This window comes from Amblyraja radiata, chromosome 33 (genome assembly GCF_010909765.2).
Source record: "Amblyraja radiata isolate CabotCenter1 chromosome 33, sAmbRad1.1.pri, whole genome shotgun sequence".
Lineage (NCBI taxonomy): Eukaryota > Metazoa > Chordata > Chondrichthyes > Rajiformes > Rajidae > Amblyraja > Amblyraja radiata.
In genome coordinates this window covers 11,977,209-11,992,536 of record NC_045988.1, presented here as the reverse complement: position 1 = coordinate 11,992,536, position 15,328 = coordinate 11,977,209, and the positions used below count along the sequence as shown (strand labels likewise).

Sequence of the window (15,328 nt, the reverse complement as noted above, 5' to 3'; positions counted from 1 at the left end):
TATACCTTCGCGATTTCTGTTACAATGTTCCTCATTATTTACTATGCGTTTCTGACAAACAGATTTACTGGAAATCCTAGTGGCGGCGCTGTGATACGGCTGCGGCTCGCCTGCAGCCTGTCTGTTTTTACTTTTTTTAGGTCACCGGGGAGGTCGTACAAACTCCGTACGGGCAAGCACCCGACGTCATGATCGGACCCAGGTTTCTAGCACTGTAAGGCAGTAGCACTACCTCTATGCCACCGTGCTGCCATCTGCAAGGATTCAGACAGCTAAAGGGCTAGTTTCTGTGCTATCTGTCTCTGTGACTCTATGATAAAGAAGAGGCTTCCAGTTTCTACATATGCTGCAAATGGTATGACCAAAAACGCTGTGTCCTTAAGAATAAGGGTTTGGCTTATGTGAACATACACCTCTGGATAGTTTTGATGGTCTTAGCAAATTTTCGACAGCTCAAATGAGGTAAAATAGAATCCTTCCTCTGAGGTGGGGGATTGTTTGGCTCATCATGTGTAGGACGGAACTGCAGATGCTGGTTTATACAGAAGATAGACACAAAATGCTGGAGTAACTCAGTGGGTCAGACAGCATCTCTGGAGAAAACGAATAGTGACCTTTCGGGTCAGAACCTCTCTTCGGACTCATCATGTCTGTTTTAAGGAATTAATTCCTCCATCCATATTCTTTCCCCAGGTCCATTTGTTTCCTCTCATCCAATTCACGGAGGGAATTTATGTCTACTTCCACCCTCTCTCAGGGCACATTCCAGATCATGGCTACTCATTGTGTAATGATGCCCACATCTCCCCTCTGCTTCCTTTGCCGACTACCTCAAATCCTCTGGGTGCTGTGTGGGAAGGAACTGCAGATGGTGCTTTAAACCGAAGATAGACACATAATGCTGGGGTAACTCAGCGGGACAGGCAGCATCCCTGGAGAGAAGGAATGGGTGATGTCTCGGGTCGATTTACTCCAGCGTTTTTTGTCTACCCTCTGGGTACTGCCTTCTTGCCAATGGAAACGTTTCCATTCAAAACACTTCATAGTCAGTCCATAGAACAATCAAAATGTTATAGATATAATAAATCATGGTCTTTGGACTGAGTTGAGTCTTGAATGGATTTTGCCCTCTCGGGATTGAGTTGGAGTCATATTTAAGGCAGCAGTTCAGAGTGACAGTGTTGTTGGAAGCTCCACGTTCTCTTGGCATTCAGGGAAAGGCCATGAATCGAACACAAGTGTGCCAGTTTGTTATCAGCCACTGATAAGGTGCCCTTATATAGAGTGAACGCGCGTTGTCTGACACACAGAGCTTCAGGAGGAGCAGATCTGAGACAGGTGAGAGGAGCCCTGAGGCTCACATTGCTCCAACCCAGGCTGCCTGCTTGCTTATCCTTCCAGCGACTATCTCTGTGGATCGCTGAGTGTTGAGGCAACTGGTCAAGGCAAAGCCGTGGGATTTTCTATTTTCAGTAATGTTACAGGCTATAGTTGCAGCTTGGCAGGCTGCATTCAGGGAGGATATTTTCATGGCTGAAATCTTTAGGATCGGTGGTAGAATTTCAGAATGAGGGCCGGGCCATTTAGGACTGAGATAAGAAAGGATTTTGTCACTTAGAGGTTGGAAGTCTTTGGAATTCTTTACCTTGGAGCACTGTGGAAGCACAGTCATTAAGTTCATTCAAAATAGGGATGGATAGATTTCTGGATGTTCAAAGATTTGGGCGATATGAGGATAGTAAAATGATGCCCAGAAGGTCGGCCTTAATCTTAATGGCAGGGCATGCTCCAAGGGCTAGGCGGTCCATTCCTGCTCTGTTTTCTTGTGTTCTTTTTAATGAAGTTTGGAAGGAGACAATTATGCACAGCGTGTTTTCAATGAGAATTTAAACCCTCGACTAACTGATCTTTATTTTTATGTAGGTTTTCTGAAAAAGGGAAAGCAAACCATTGGAGAACTCCACCATGTTTCCCAAGACAATCCTCCTGCTTGTTGCCGCAGTCTTGGTCCAAGGTATCAGCTTCAAATATTCCTCATTCCCTGTTTTCTTGCACTTAGACTGTGATTGGGATTTTGTTATCATTTATGATCTGCAAGCATTCTTTTTTGAAGATCTTCATGCTACTTATACGGATATGAATTAAGTTCAGATCAGACTTTTGGAGCCCCATGCATTGTTCTTTCTTCCAACATTAGTTTGCTGGGTGAAGCTTGCTTCCTCTCCATTCTGATTTTGTGTTAAGCCCTGTTTCCATATATTTAAAGACAAGGGATTTTACCCTTGAAGCACGCAGCAGTATTTCCAGTAAAGAACACTGGTGGTCACCAGGATCTGGTGAAGTCTTGTGGCCCATCTGTTGTGTAATTTTAGTTTAGTTTAGTTTAGTGATACAGCACGGGAACAGGGCCTTCGGCCCACCGAGTCCGTGCCGACCAACGATCCCCGCACACTAACAATATCCTACACAAAGTAGGCACAATTTACAATTATACCAAGTCAGTTAACCTGCAAACCTGTATATCTTTGGCATGTGGGAGAAAACCTGAGCACCCGAAGAAAGCCCATGCAGGTCATGGGGAGAACGTACAAACTCCATGCAGACAGCACCCGTAGTCAGGATCAAATCCGGGCCTCTGGAGTTGTAAGGCAACAGCTCTACCACTACCCCACCGTGCCGCACATATGAGGAGTGGATGCAGGGAAAGTTCCTCTCGTCTTCCCGTTCTGATTATCTCATTCTTTCTTTCTCATAGACTGTCGTGCTGAGTACAACAGAGATCAGGTTCATGAAGCCTTCTGGCATTACATCAACCAATTGGCCGAGGAAGCCAGGGATGGTGTAGAACTGATTCAAAGCTCAGAAGTCAGCCAGAAACTCAAGTGAGTATTGGGGATTTGTTAGGGGCAATTGGTAAAGTTCAACCTCTTTACCCCAGGAAGAATTAAAGAGCCAGGAAAAAATTGTAAACAGTAACTTTGTAACATTGTGAAAAGTTCTTTCTATTTTCCAGATTATGAACCTCGCCAATATTATTGTTCATCCCTAATTGTTGATAGGCTAATTATTGTATTGTATTGTATGTATGACTGCTTCAATTTCGTTCAGACTTCGGTCTGAATGACAATAAAGGCTATCTAATCTAAAGAAATCAGTGCGATCTCAACTATGGACCAAAAAGGACATTAGTGAAGCAGCTGTGACTTTATGACAATCCACTCACCAGTAACAACACCTATATTTTTAATTCCAAATTTATTTGACCACTAAAATTGAAATGCTTTTCAGTGCGAAATGAATTCAGAAGCTCAGTCTTCATGGATTTGTTAGACCAGCAGCCTAACAACTGTGCAATATTATTAAGCAATGTTAATGAAGGGGTTTGTTAATGAACAGGAATGAGATTCAAGAATAAAAGAAGGGGCGTATCCCATTGGGAATGGTAGAACAGATAAGAAGAGTCTTGACCCAAAACCTCCCCCATTCCTATCCAGAGACGCTGCCTGTCTTGCTGAGTTACTTCAGCATTTTGTGTCTATCTCAGGTAAACAAAACCTGCTTCGACAAAAGAACTGATCAATCTCTATCTCTGTGGGTGGAAAGTGCAGGTACAAATAGGGGAATTATATGAATAGGTTCAGCTGGAAATATTAATACAGATACAGTTATAGGAATGGCATTTGTGAATGCAGGCACTGGCACAAGTTAATTCATTTACTTTGAATTGCTAGTTTAGTTTCAAAACCCTAAGAGTATATAACCTTTGCAGTGTTAATCATCCCCTCAGTAATCTCTGTAAAACATTATTACCTAACTACTTGTAGAGTTTTACCAATCAATGTGAATGCCTTTCCACAATCAGATAACGTAAAGCATTCAACTCATTGTGTTTCACTGCACTCTTTATTTTCCTCTCAAATTGTACCAATTAGGAAAGGACAGAATAAATGAAAGACATTGGGAGAATCCTAACCTCTCTTCCCAATAAACATACTGAGTTAACCTGAAAAGATTTCCTGATCCAAATGTCCTTTCGTTCCCTGAGCTCCGCTTCCCTCTGTAAAGCATTTGTTTCAGTCACAGACTTACGCTGAGCTCTGTCTTAATGTATCTCTTCTCTGTAACAAGTTTGACAAACACTTGTCTCTCTTTTCCAGTCATCTTATCGAGGAGAATCTGCAGAATGTCAATAACTATGCTGAGGATCTCCGACAGAAATTGACTCCTTTGACAGATGGTCTTCGTGAGAAGATGACAGTAGACATTGACAGCCTTCACCAGCAGATAAGAGAACAGCTGGAAGACCTGAAAGTCAAACTTTCTCCCTTTGCTGATGAAGTCCATCAGAAGATTAGCAATAACATTGAAGAATTTCATCAGAGGTTGACACCTTACACTGAAGAACTTGGCCAACAGCTGAAGAAGAACGTGGAGGAACTTAGGCAGAGGTTGACTCCCTTCACTGAAGAGCTTCAGGCCAAACTGGAAGTGAGCGCAGAGAACCTGAAGGAAGTCCTGACTCCCTACGCTGAAGAGCTCCAGATGAAGATCGATGAAAATATGGACAACATCAAGCAGAATGTGGCTGCCAAAGCTGAAGAGTTTCGCTCCAGGTTTGATGAGAATGTCCAGGAGCTGCGCAGTAGCTTGGTTCCCTACACCGAAGATGTCCAGCTGAAGATGAACCAACAGATTGCAGAAATGACCCAGAGGGTGGTGCCGTATGCCGAGATGCTCCAGACAAAGGTCAACGAACACGTGGAAGATCTGAACCAGAAGCTGAACCCTTACATCGCCGAACTGAAGGTAAAACTTAACGAGACCGTGGGAAGCATGGACCAGAACCTGGCCCCATACATCGAAAATCTCAACACCAACATCAACCAGAGAATCGAGGAGTTCCATCAGAATGTGGCCCCCTACACTGAGCAGCTGAACAAGATCATCAGTCAGAATGTGAAGGAGATGCAAGAGAGACTTGCTCTGAGTGGAGGCAACGTTCAGCAGGAACTTCAGACAAAGCTCACAACTGTATGGGACGACTTCTGGCAGAATCTGAAGAACTAATTGAGAAGTAGAAAGTTACTCAGTCAATCCATGTGTCAGGATAATGGGGTCCTCATTATCTCAAATTATAATATGCTAAATATATTTATTTTTTTCTGAGAGAAACATATAAAAATCACTGACTGCATTTCTAGAGTTTAAACTGTAAAATATCTGCATTAAAACTTTGAAATGAATTTAATGACTCGTACGTTTCCTTGCTTTTACTATGTGTTACCAAATAGCTATCTGTAGAATCAATAAAAGAATCCAGCACAGAACAAAGCCATTCAGCCAGTCAAGTTTGCACATATCTTTTGGAGTGCACCGCAGTGCATACTATTTTCCAACACAATTCCTCATTTCACTGCAAATATCTCCTTCAAACATTTGTAGAATACTATTTTGGTTTCATTGAAACAGCATACATCCTCTTCTGTAGAGCATTTTTCTGAACACTTGTTTTGAAGTCCTTCATAAAGTTTATTGCCCATAATTCAGCCCAATAATTCAACTATGTCCCAATCAGGAGTCTAATTTATCCTCATTGGTATCTACTTTATTGTTCTGTTAATAAAGCAAGGAATCCCTTCATGTTTGCAGCAGCCAACTGAATGTGCCAATTTTTATATTTGGTACAAAACCCACACAAATGTATTCACCTCATCTATGCCCCTTACCTTTTTATAAACATCTATAAGATCATCCCTCAGCCTCCCTTAGTCAAGAGAAAAATCCCCTTGCCTATGCAGCTGCCCTTTATAGTTCAAACCATCCAGACAGGCTAATGTCTTCACTGTAGGGGTTTTGCATTTCCCTTTACTCCACTTTGGGCCCAACTGCCCGAGTTATTCTCTCCCTTGTCGGAGGGTCAAACGGCCATCACTCCACTCGAGCGGTTTCCAAGAGAGAGAATACAACAAAAGGGATTCCCCTAGGTTCTAGACCTCGGAATTATGGTGGGATATGATAAAAAGGTTGAATTGACCAGAGTGTGCTGATGAGAGAAAACAGAAACCAAGATGGACTCAAAGCAAGTCTAAATTTACAGGCTTTATTAAACAATGAGAAATCGAATCTCACCAACACTACATAATACGTGGCTAAACTTATGCTTTAAACTAAGACTATGGACGGAAAACTATCGGGCACGTCGTGAAACTTACTTTAACACAATTTTACTCCCCCTCAACCTCTATCCTATTTCGGGAATTTCACCAGGTCACCAGGATACTCACAGCTTAAGTCGATGCAGGCCCACGAGCTGTCCAGCAGAGCAGAAAGAGCAGGAAGAGCAGGAAGAGCAGGAAGAGAGCGAGTTCTGGCTTGACCCCTGTTTTATACCTGAGATTCCTTTGAAACCCCCAGGTGGTCCTCTGGATAAAAGGGGTTCTTTTGATGTTTCCCAGTTTCGATCTGGCATGAACAATAGGCTTCCGATGATAAGGGGTTTGCTGATGTCATGATCCCTCAGCCTGATCGTTATCATCCCCGATGGTGATTGTGCTTCTGCTGGCCTGTTTAACCGTCTGCTGAGGCTTGGTTCCTTCCTTTGTGTATCCAAGAGAATCTCGTTATCTCCGTCTCAGCCTTTCCTGTTCACACCGTTGTGTGATGTCCAAGTTCACAGGCCAGACGGGTTTGAAACTTGAAACTGATTCTTTCTGTGGATTGGGGTTTTTTCCGTTGCAGCCAGCAAATCTGTCTTGTTAAAATATCCATGTCCTTATCCAAGTTCTTCCATTATTTTGGAGGATTTGCCCCAATAACTTACATCACTAAAGATAGACACAAAAAGCTGGAGTAACGCAATGGGTCAAGCAGCATCCCCAGAGAAAAAGGTGACATTTTCGGGTCGAGAACCTTCTTCAGAGCGAGAGTCAGGGGAAAGGGAAACGAGAGATGTAGATTGTGATAGAGAGAGATATAGAACAAATTAATTAAAGATATGTAAAAAAGTAATGATAATCAAGGAAAGGTGGAGCGCACAAAGGTCCATTGTGGGCTGGGTGATAACGAGTTATACAGACAATGAAACCCAACAGGACAACAGTGAAACTAATACAACGACTAGTGTCGGGGAGAGAGAGGGGATGCAAGGATTATGTCTTCACTGATCTGTTTTGCACCTTTTCCATTTTAATGACATCCTTTGTGTTAAGTACCGCTTGCCATTTCACCAGCAGATCTATACCTACGCGATTTCTGTCACAATGTTCCTCATTGTTTACTATGCGTTTCTGACAAACAGATTTACTGGAAATATATCTGGGGAATAGAAAGACCCATATCCCTTTGTTCATATGCACATGTCTGGCGAACATGCACATTGTTTTCACATCACTTCAGAACTGTATCTTGAAGCATGTAGCTAGAGTATCTGATGTTATACACCATGTATACTATGGTGGTGTCTGCAGATTGGTTCATGCTCTGAAGCCAACCCTCTTTCATATCAGCTTTTTATTATCAGCCTGCTGGATGCCTGAAGATCTTTAAGATCAAAACATGGAGAGTGGGGGACATAATTCTTTAGTCAGGGGAGGAGATAATGAGGCAGGGCATCTGGGAGGGATTGAAGAGATCAGGGAGTGAGAATGGATGTAATTGGTGGGGACAGAGAGTTTGAAGATGGAGATGCCAGGTGAAGCAGAAGATAGGGACATCGTGAGCGGACGTGGCGACGAAGGACGAGAAGCCGAAGCAAAGAAGTCGAAGCCAAATAGCCGAATAGAAACAAAGCCAAAACGCCAAATAACCGAAAGCAAACAAAGCCAACACGCCAACGAACCGAAAGGACGGGACGCCGAAAAGCCAACTAACCGAATGGCTGCTTCGCCGACAAGCCAACTAACCGAATGCCGCTCTGCCGAAAAGTAAAATAATGCCGTGTGGGAAAATGACCCTCACCCTCCCGTCTCCACCGGCCAGTGATGTGATGGACGTGGGGGTCTGCACAATCGCTGACAAGTCCCGGCCCCCTGCGACGTCATGTCTGTTATTTGACTTTTCGGCAGAGCGGCATTTGGTTAGTTGGCTTGTAGGCGACGCATCCTTTCGGTTAGGTGGTGTTTCCGCAGAGCGGCCATTCGGTGAGTTTGCTTTTAGGTTACGCAGCCTTTCGGTTAGTTGGCTTTTAGGCGTCCCGCCCTTTCAGTTCGTTGGCGTTTCGGCTTCGTATGCTTTCGGTTCGTTGACGTTTCGGCTTCGTTTCCATTCGGTTATTTGGCTTCGACTTCTTTGCTTCAGCTTCTCGTCCTTCGGCGCCACGTCCGGGTACCAGGAACAGGTCACCATCATCAGCCATCACACCGGTTCTGCACTCTGTTCTGGACCATCTGGTTAACAGCAACACAAACATCAGGCTGCTGGCCATCAATTACAATGGCGTTCAACACTCCAGTCTCATCAACAAGCTCCAAGACCTGGGCCTCCACCTCCCTTTGCAAATGGATCCCTACCTTGCTCAAGCAGGATCTCGTTGGCAGACCTCAGTTTACCCACACCCAATACTGTGCGGCTAAGCACAACTATAATGCCATTTATAAATTTGCGAATGACACCATTGTTGTTGGCTGAATCACCAGAGGTGATGTGTCAGCGCACAGGAGAAAGATGGAACACTTAATTGAGTGGTGCTGTAACAGCAACCTCTTGCTCAATATCAACAAAACCAAGGAACTAAATGTTGACTACAGAAACGGGTTGACTACAGAAGACAAGACCATGTGGTAGTTAACATTGGTAGGTTGGTGGTGGAAAGAGGTGGCAGCTTCAGATTCTTGGGCATTAGATTCTTTGATAGCCCATCCTGGGCCCACTGCATAGATGTAATCATGAATCATTTCTTAATATTATGCTGATTAATTTAACAAACATATACTGATGCACTGTAGAAGGTATCCTGACTGGATGTATCATGGTCTGGAATGGCAATTCCATCACACATAAATATGGGGGTGCAGGGAGTGGTGGACTCAGCCTATTCCATTGCAGACATTGTACTAGCAGCCAGTGGCACAACTAGCAGAGCTACTAGCAGAGCTACTGCCTTACCTGTATGCGGCAGGGGCCACATGCGTATGTGTAAAGTTTGCACGTTCTCCCTGTGACCGCATGAGTTACTTCCAGGTGCTCCAATTTCCTCCCTATCCCAAAAACATGCAGGTTGGTAGGTTGTGTGTAGGTGAGTGGTAGAAACTGGGGAAGGTTGATGAGAAAATGGGGGAGTTAAAAACATGAGATGAAGGTAGGATTAGCGTACAATGATGATCTTTTTAGTTTAGTGATACAGCGCGGAAACAGGCCCGCTGATCCACACTAACCTGCAATCCCCGCACATTAACACTATCCTACACACACCGGGGACAATTTTACATTTAACATTTATACAAAACCATTTAAACTATAAACCTGTATGTCTTTGGAGTGTAGGTGGAAACCAAAGGTTTTGGAGAAAACCCGCACCGGTCACGGGGAGGTCGTACAAACTCCGTACGGGCAAGCACCCGGCGTCATGATCGGACCCAGGTTTCTGGCACTGTAAGGCAGTAGCTCTACCGCTATGCCACCGTGCTGCCATCTGCAAGGATTCAGACAGCTAAAGGGCTAGTTTCTGTGCTATCTGTCTCTGTGACTATGATAAAGAAGAGGCTTCCAGTTTCTACATATGCTGCAAATGCTATGACCAAAAACACTGTGTCCTTAAGAATAAGGGTTTGGCTTATGTGAACATACACCTCTGGATAGTTTTGATGGTCTTAGCAAATTTTCGACAGCTCAAATGAGGTAAAATAGAATCCTTCCTCTTAGGTGGGGGATTGTTTGGCTCATCATGTGTAGGACGGAACTGCAGATGCTGGTTTATACAGAAGATAGACACAAAATGCTGGAGTAACTCAGTGGGTCAGACAGCATCTCTGGAGAAAACGAATAGTGACCTTTCGGGTCAGAACTTCTCTTCGGACTCATCATGTCTGTTTTAAGGAATTAATTCCTCCATCCATATTCTTTCCCCAGGTCCATTTGTTTTCTCTCATCCAATTCACGGAGGGAATTTATGTCTACTTCCACCCTCTCTCAGGGCACATTCCAGATCATGGCTACTCATTGTGTAATGATGCCCACATCTCCCCTCTGTTTCCTTTGCCGATTACCTCAAATCCTCTGGGTGCTGTGTGGGAAGGAACTGAAGATGGTGCTTTAAACCGAAGATAGACACATAATGCTGGGGTAACTCAGCGGGACAGGCAGCATCTCTGGAGAGAAGGAATGGGTAATGTCTCGGGTCGATTTACTCCAGCGTTTTTTGTCTACCCTCTGGGTACTGCCTTCTTGCCAATGGAAACGTTTCCATTCAAAACACTTCATAGTCAGTCCATAGAACAATCAAAATGTTATAGATGTAATAAATCATGGTCTTTGGACTGAGTTGAGTCTTGAATGGATTTTGCCCTCTCGGGATTGAGTTGGAGTCATATTTAAGGCAGCAGTTCAGAGTGACAGTGTTGTTGGAAGCTCCACGTTCTCTTGGCATTCAGGGAAAGTCCATGAATCGAACACAAGTGTGCCAGTTTGTTATCAGCCACTGATAAGGTGCCCTTATATAGAGTGAGCGCGCGTTGGCTGACACACAGAGCTTCAGGAGGAGCAGATCTGAGACAGGTGAGAGGAGCCCTGAGGCTCACATTACTCCAACCCAGGCTGCCTGCTTGCTTATCCTTCCAGCGACTATCTCTGTGGATCGCTGAGTGTTGAGGCAACTGGTCAAGGCAAAGCCGTGGGGTTTTCTATTTTCAGTAATGTTACAGGCTATAATTGCAGCTTGGCAGGCTGCATTCAGGGAGGATATTTTCATGGCTGAAATCTTTAAGATCGGTGGTAGAATTTCAGAATGAGGGCCGGGCCATTTAGGACTGAGATAAGAAAGGATTTTGTCACTTAGAGGTTGGTAGTCTTTGGAATACTTTACCTTGGAGCACTGTGGAAGCACAGTCATTAAGTTCATTCAAAATAGGGATGGATAGATTTCTGGATGTTCAAAGATTTGGGCGATATGAGGATAGTAAAATGATGCCCAGAAGGTCAGCCTTAATCTTAATGGCAGGGCATGCTCCAAGGGCTAGGCGGTCCACTCCTGCTCTGTTTTCTTGTGTTCTTTTTAATGAAGTTTGGAAGGAGACAATTATGCACAGCGTGTTTTCAATGAGAATTTAAACCCTGGACTAACTGATCTTTATTTTTATGTAGGTTTTCTGAAAAAGGGAAAGCAAACCGTTAAAGAACTCCACCATGTTTCCCAAGACAATCCTCCTGCTTGTTGCCGCAGTCCTGGTCCAAGGTATCAGCTTCAAATATTCCTCATTCCCTGTTTTCTTGCACTTGTGATTGTGGGATTTTGTTATCATTTATGATCTTCAAGCATTCTTTCTTGAAGATCTTCATGCTACTTATACGGATATGAATTAAGTTCAGATCAGACTTTTGGAGCCCCATGCATTGTTCTTTCTTCCAACATTAGTTTGCTGGGTGAAGCTTGCTTCCTCTCCATTCTGATTTTGTGTTAAGCCCAGTTTCCATATATTTAAAGACAAGGGATTTTACCCTTGAATCACGCAGCAGTATTTCCAGTAAAGAACACAGGATCTGGTGAAGTCTTGTGGCCCATCTGTTGTGTAATTTTAGTTTAGTTTAGTTTAGTGATACAGCACGGGAACAGGGCCTTCGTCCCACCGAGTCCGCGCCGACCAGCGATTCCCGCACATCAGTTAACCTGCAAACCTGTATATCTTTGGCATGTGGGAGAAAACCTGAGCACCCGAAGAAAGCCCATGCAGGTCATGGGGAGAACGTACAAACTCCATGCAGACAGCACCCGTAGTCAGGATCAAATCCGGGCCTCTGGAGTTGTAAGGCAACAGCTCTACCACTACCCCACCGTGCCGCACATATGAGGAGTGGATGCAGGGAAAGTTCCTCTCGTCTTCCCGTTCTGATTATCTCATTCTTTCTTTCTCATAGACTGTCGTGCTGAGTACAACAGAGATCAGGTTCATGAAGCCTTCTGGCATTACATCAACCAATTGGCCGAGGAAGCCAGGGATGGTGTAGAACTGATTCAAAGCTCAGAAGTCAGCCAGCAACTCAAGTGAGTATTGGGGATTTGTTAGGGGCAATTGGAAAAGTTCAACCTCTTTACCCCAGGAAGAATTAAAGAGCCAGGAAAAAATTGTAAACAGTAACTTTGTAACATTGTGAAAAGGTCTTTCTATTTTCCAGATTATGAACCTCGCCAATATTATTGTTCATCCCTAATTGTTGATAGGCTAATTAAAGAAATCAGTGAGATCTCAACTATGGACCAAAAAGGACATTAGTGAAGCAGCTGTGTCTTTATGACAATCCACTCACCAGTAACAACACCTATATTTTTAATTCCAAATTTATTTGACCACTAAAATTTAAATGCTTTTCAGTGCGAAATGAATTCAGCAGCTCAGTCTTCATGGATTTGTTAGACCAGCAGCTAGACCATAATAACTGTGCAATATTATTAAGCAATGTTAATGAAGGGGTTTGTTAATGAACAGGAATGAGATTCAAGAATAAAAGAAGGGGCGTATCCCATTGGGAATGGTAGAACAGATAAGAAGAGTCTTGACCCAAAACCTCCCCCATTCCTATCCAGAGACACTGCCTGTCTTGCTGAGTTACTTCAGCATTTTGGGTCTATCTCAGGTAAACAAAACCTGCTTCGACAAAAGAACTGATCAATCTCTATCTCTGTGGGTGGAAAGTGCAGGTACAAATAGGGGAATTATATGAATAGGTTCAGCTGGAAATATTAATACAGATACAGTTATAGGAATGGCATTTGTGAATGCAGGCACTGGCACAAGTTAATTCATTTACTTTGAATTGCTAGTTTAGTTTCAAAACCCTAAGAGTATATAACCTTTGCAGTGTTAATCATCCCCTCGGTAATCTCTCTAAAACATTATTACCTAACTACTTGTAGAGTTTTACCAATCAATGTGAATGCCTTTCCACAATCAGATAACGTAAAGCATTCAACTCATTGTGCTTCACTGCACTCTTTATTTTCCTCTCAAATTGTACCAATTAGGAAAGGACAGAATAAATGAAAGACATTGGGAGCAAAGATCCTATAGCTATAGGATCTTTGATTGGGAGAATCCTAACCTCTCTTCCCAATAAACATACTGAGTTAACCTGAAAAGATTTCCTGATCCAAATGTCCTTTCGTTCCCTGAGCTCTGCTTCCCTCTGTAAAGCATTTGTTTCAGTCACAGACTTACGCTGAGCTCTGTCTTAATGTACCTCTTCTCTGTAACAAGTTTGACAAACACTTGTCTCTCTTTTCCAGTCATCTTATCGAGGAGAATCTGCAGAATGTCAATAACTATGCTGAGGATCTCCGACAGAAATTGACTCCTTTGACAGATGGTCTTCGTGAGAAGATGACAGTAGACATTGACAGCCTTCACCAGCAGATAAGAGAACAGCTGGAAGACCTGAAAGTCAAACTTTCTCCCTTTGCTGATGAAGTCCATCAGAAGATTAGCAATAACATTGAAGAATTTCATCAGAGGTTGACACCTTACACTGAAGAACTTGGCCAACAGCTGAAGAAGAACGTGGAGGAACTTAGGCAGAGGTTGACTCCCTTCACTGAAGAGCTTCAGGCCAAACTGGAAGTGAGCGCAGAGAACCTGAAGGAAGTCCTGACTCCCTACGCTGAAGAGCTCCAGATGAAGATCGATGAAAATATGGACAACATCAAGCAGAATGTGGCTGCCAAAGCTGAAGAGTTTCGCTCCAGGTTTGATGAGAATGTCCAGGAGCTGCGCAGTAGCTTGGTTCCCTACACCGAAGATGTCCAGCTGAAGATGAACCAACAGATTGCAGAAATGACCCAGAGGGTGGTGCCGTATGCCGAGATGCTCCAGACAAAGGTCAACGAACACGTGGAAGATCTGAACCAGAAGCTGAACCCTTACATCGCCGAACTGAAGGTAAAACTTAACGAGACCGTGGGAAGCATGGACCAGAACCTGGCCCCATACATCGAAAATCTCAACACCAACATCAACCAGAGAATCGAGGAGTTCCATCAGAATGTGGCCCCCTACACTGAGCAGCTGAACAAGATCATCAGTCAGAATGTGAGGGAGATGCAAGAGAGACTTGCCCTGAATGGAGGCAACGTTCAGCAGGAACTTCAGACCAAGCTCACAACTGTATGGGACGACTTCTGGCAGAATCTGAAGAACTAATTGAGTAGAAAGTTACTCAGTCAATCCATGTGTCAGGATAATGGGGTCCTCATTATCTCAAATTATAATATGCTAAATATATTTATTTTTTTCTGAGAGAAACATATAAAAATCACTGACTGCATTTCTAGAGTTTAAACTGTAAAATATCTGCATTAAAACTTTGAAATGAATTTAATGACTCATACGTTTCCTTGCTTTTACTATGTGTTACCAAATAGCTATCTGTAGAATCAATAAAAGAATCCAGCACAGAACAAAGCCATTCAGCCAGTCAAGTTTGCACATATCTTTTGGAGTGCACCGCAGTGCATACTATTTTCCAACACAATTCCTCATTTCACTGCAAATATCTCCTTCAAACATTTGTACAATACTATTTTGGTTTCATTGAAACAGCATACATCCTCTTCTGTAGAGCATTTTTCTGAACACTTGTTTTGAAGTCCTTCATAAAGTTTATTGCCCATAATTCAGCCCAATAATTCAACTATGTCCCAATCAGGAGTCTAATTTATCCTCATTAGTAACTACTTTATTGTTCTGTTAATAAAGCAAGGAATCCCTTCATGTTTGCAGCAGCCAACTGAATGTGCCAATTTTTATATTTGGTACAAAACCCACACAAATGTATTCACCTCATCTATGCCCCTTACCTTTTTATAAACATCTATAAGATCATCCCTCAGCCTCCCTTAGTCAAGAGAAAAACCCCCCCGCCTATGCAGCTGCCCTTTATAGTTCAAACCATCCAGACAGGCTAATGTCTTCACTGTAGGGGTTTTGCATTTCCCTTTACTCCACTTTGGGCCCAACTGCCCGAGTTATTCTCTCCCTTGTCGGAGGGTCAAATGGCCACCACTCCACTCGAGCGGTTTCCAAGAGAGAGAATACAACAAAAGGGATTCCCCTAGGTTCTAGACCTCGGAATTATGGTGGGATATGATAAAAAGGTTGAATTGACCAGAGTGTGCTGATGAGAGAAA

General features: G+C 43.4%; 2 protein-coding genes across 2 annotated transcripts; both read left to right on the top strand.

Moving 5' to 3' along the window:
- Positions 1-1,965: 1,965 nt before the first annotated feature.
- Positions 1,966-5,204, top strand: LOC116991170 (apolipoprotein A-IV-like). Its single transcript, XM_033049540.1, has 3 exons — positions 1,966-2,014; positions 2,756-2,882; positions 4,158-5,204. Exons 1-3 carry the CDS (start codon positions 1,966-1,968, stop codon positions 5,065-5,067), a joined length of 1,086 nt encoding a protein of 361 aa, XP_032905431.1. The 3' UTR covers positions 5,068-5,204.
- A 3,795-nt stretch (positions 5,205-8,999) lies between these two features.
- Positions 9,000-14,342, top strand: LOC116991169 (apolipoprotein A-IV-like). The gene is made up of 3 exons (XM_033049539.1): positions 9,000-9,126; positions 12,067-12,193; positions 13,433-14,342. Exons 1-3 carry the CDS (start codon positions 9,000-9,002, stop codon positions 14,340-14,342), a joined length of 1,164 nt encoding a protein of 387 aa, XP_032905430.1.
- The last annotated feature ends 986 nt before the right edge of the window (positions 14,343-15,328 follow it).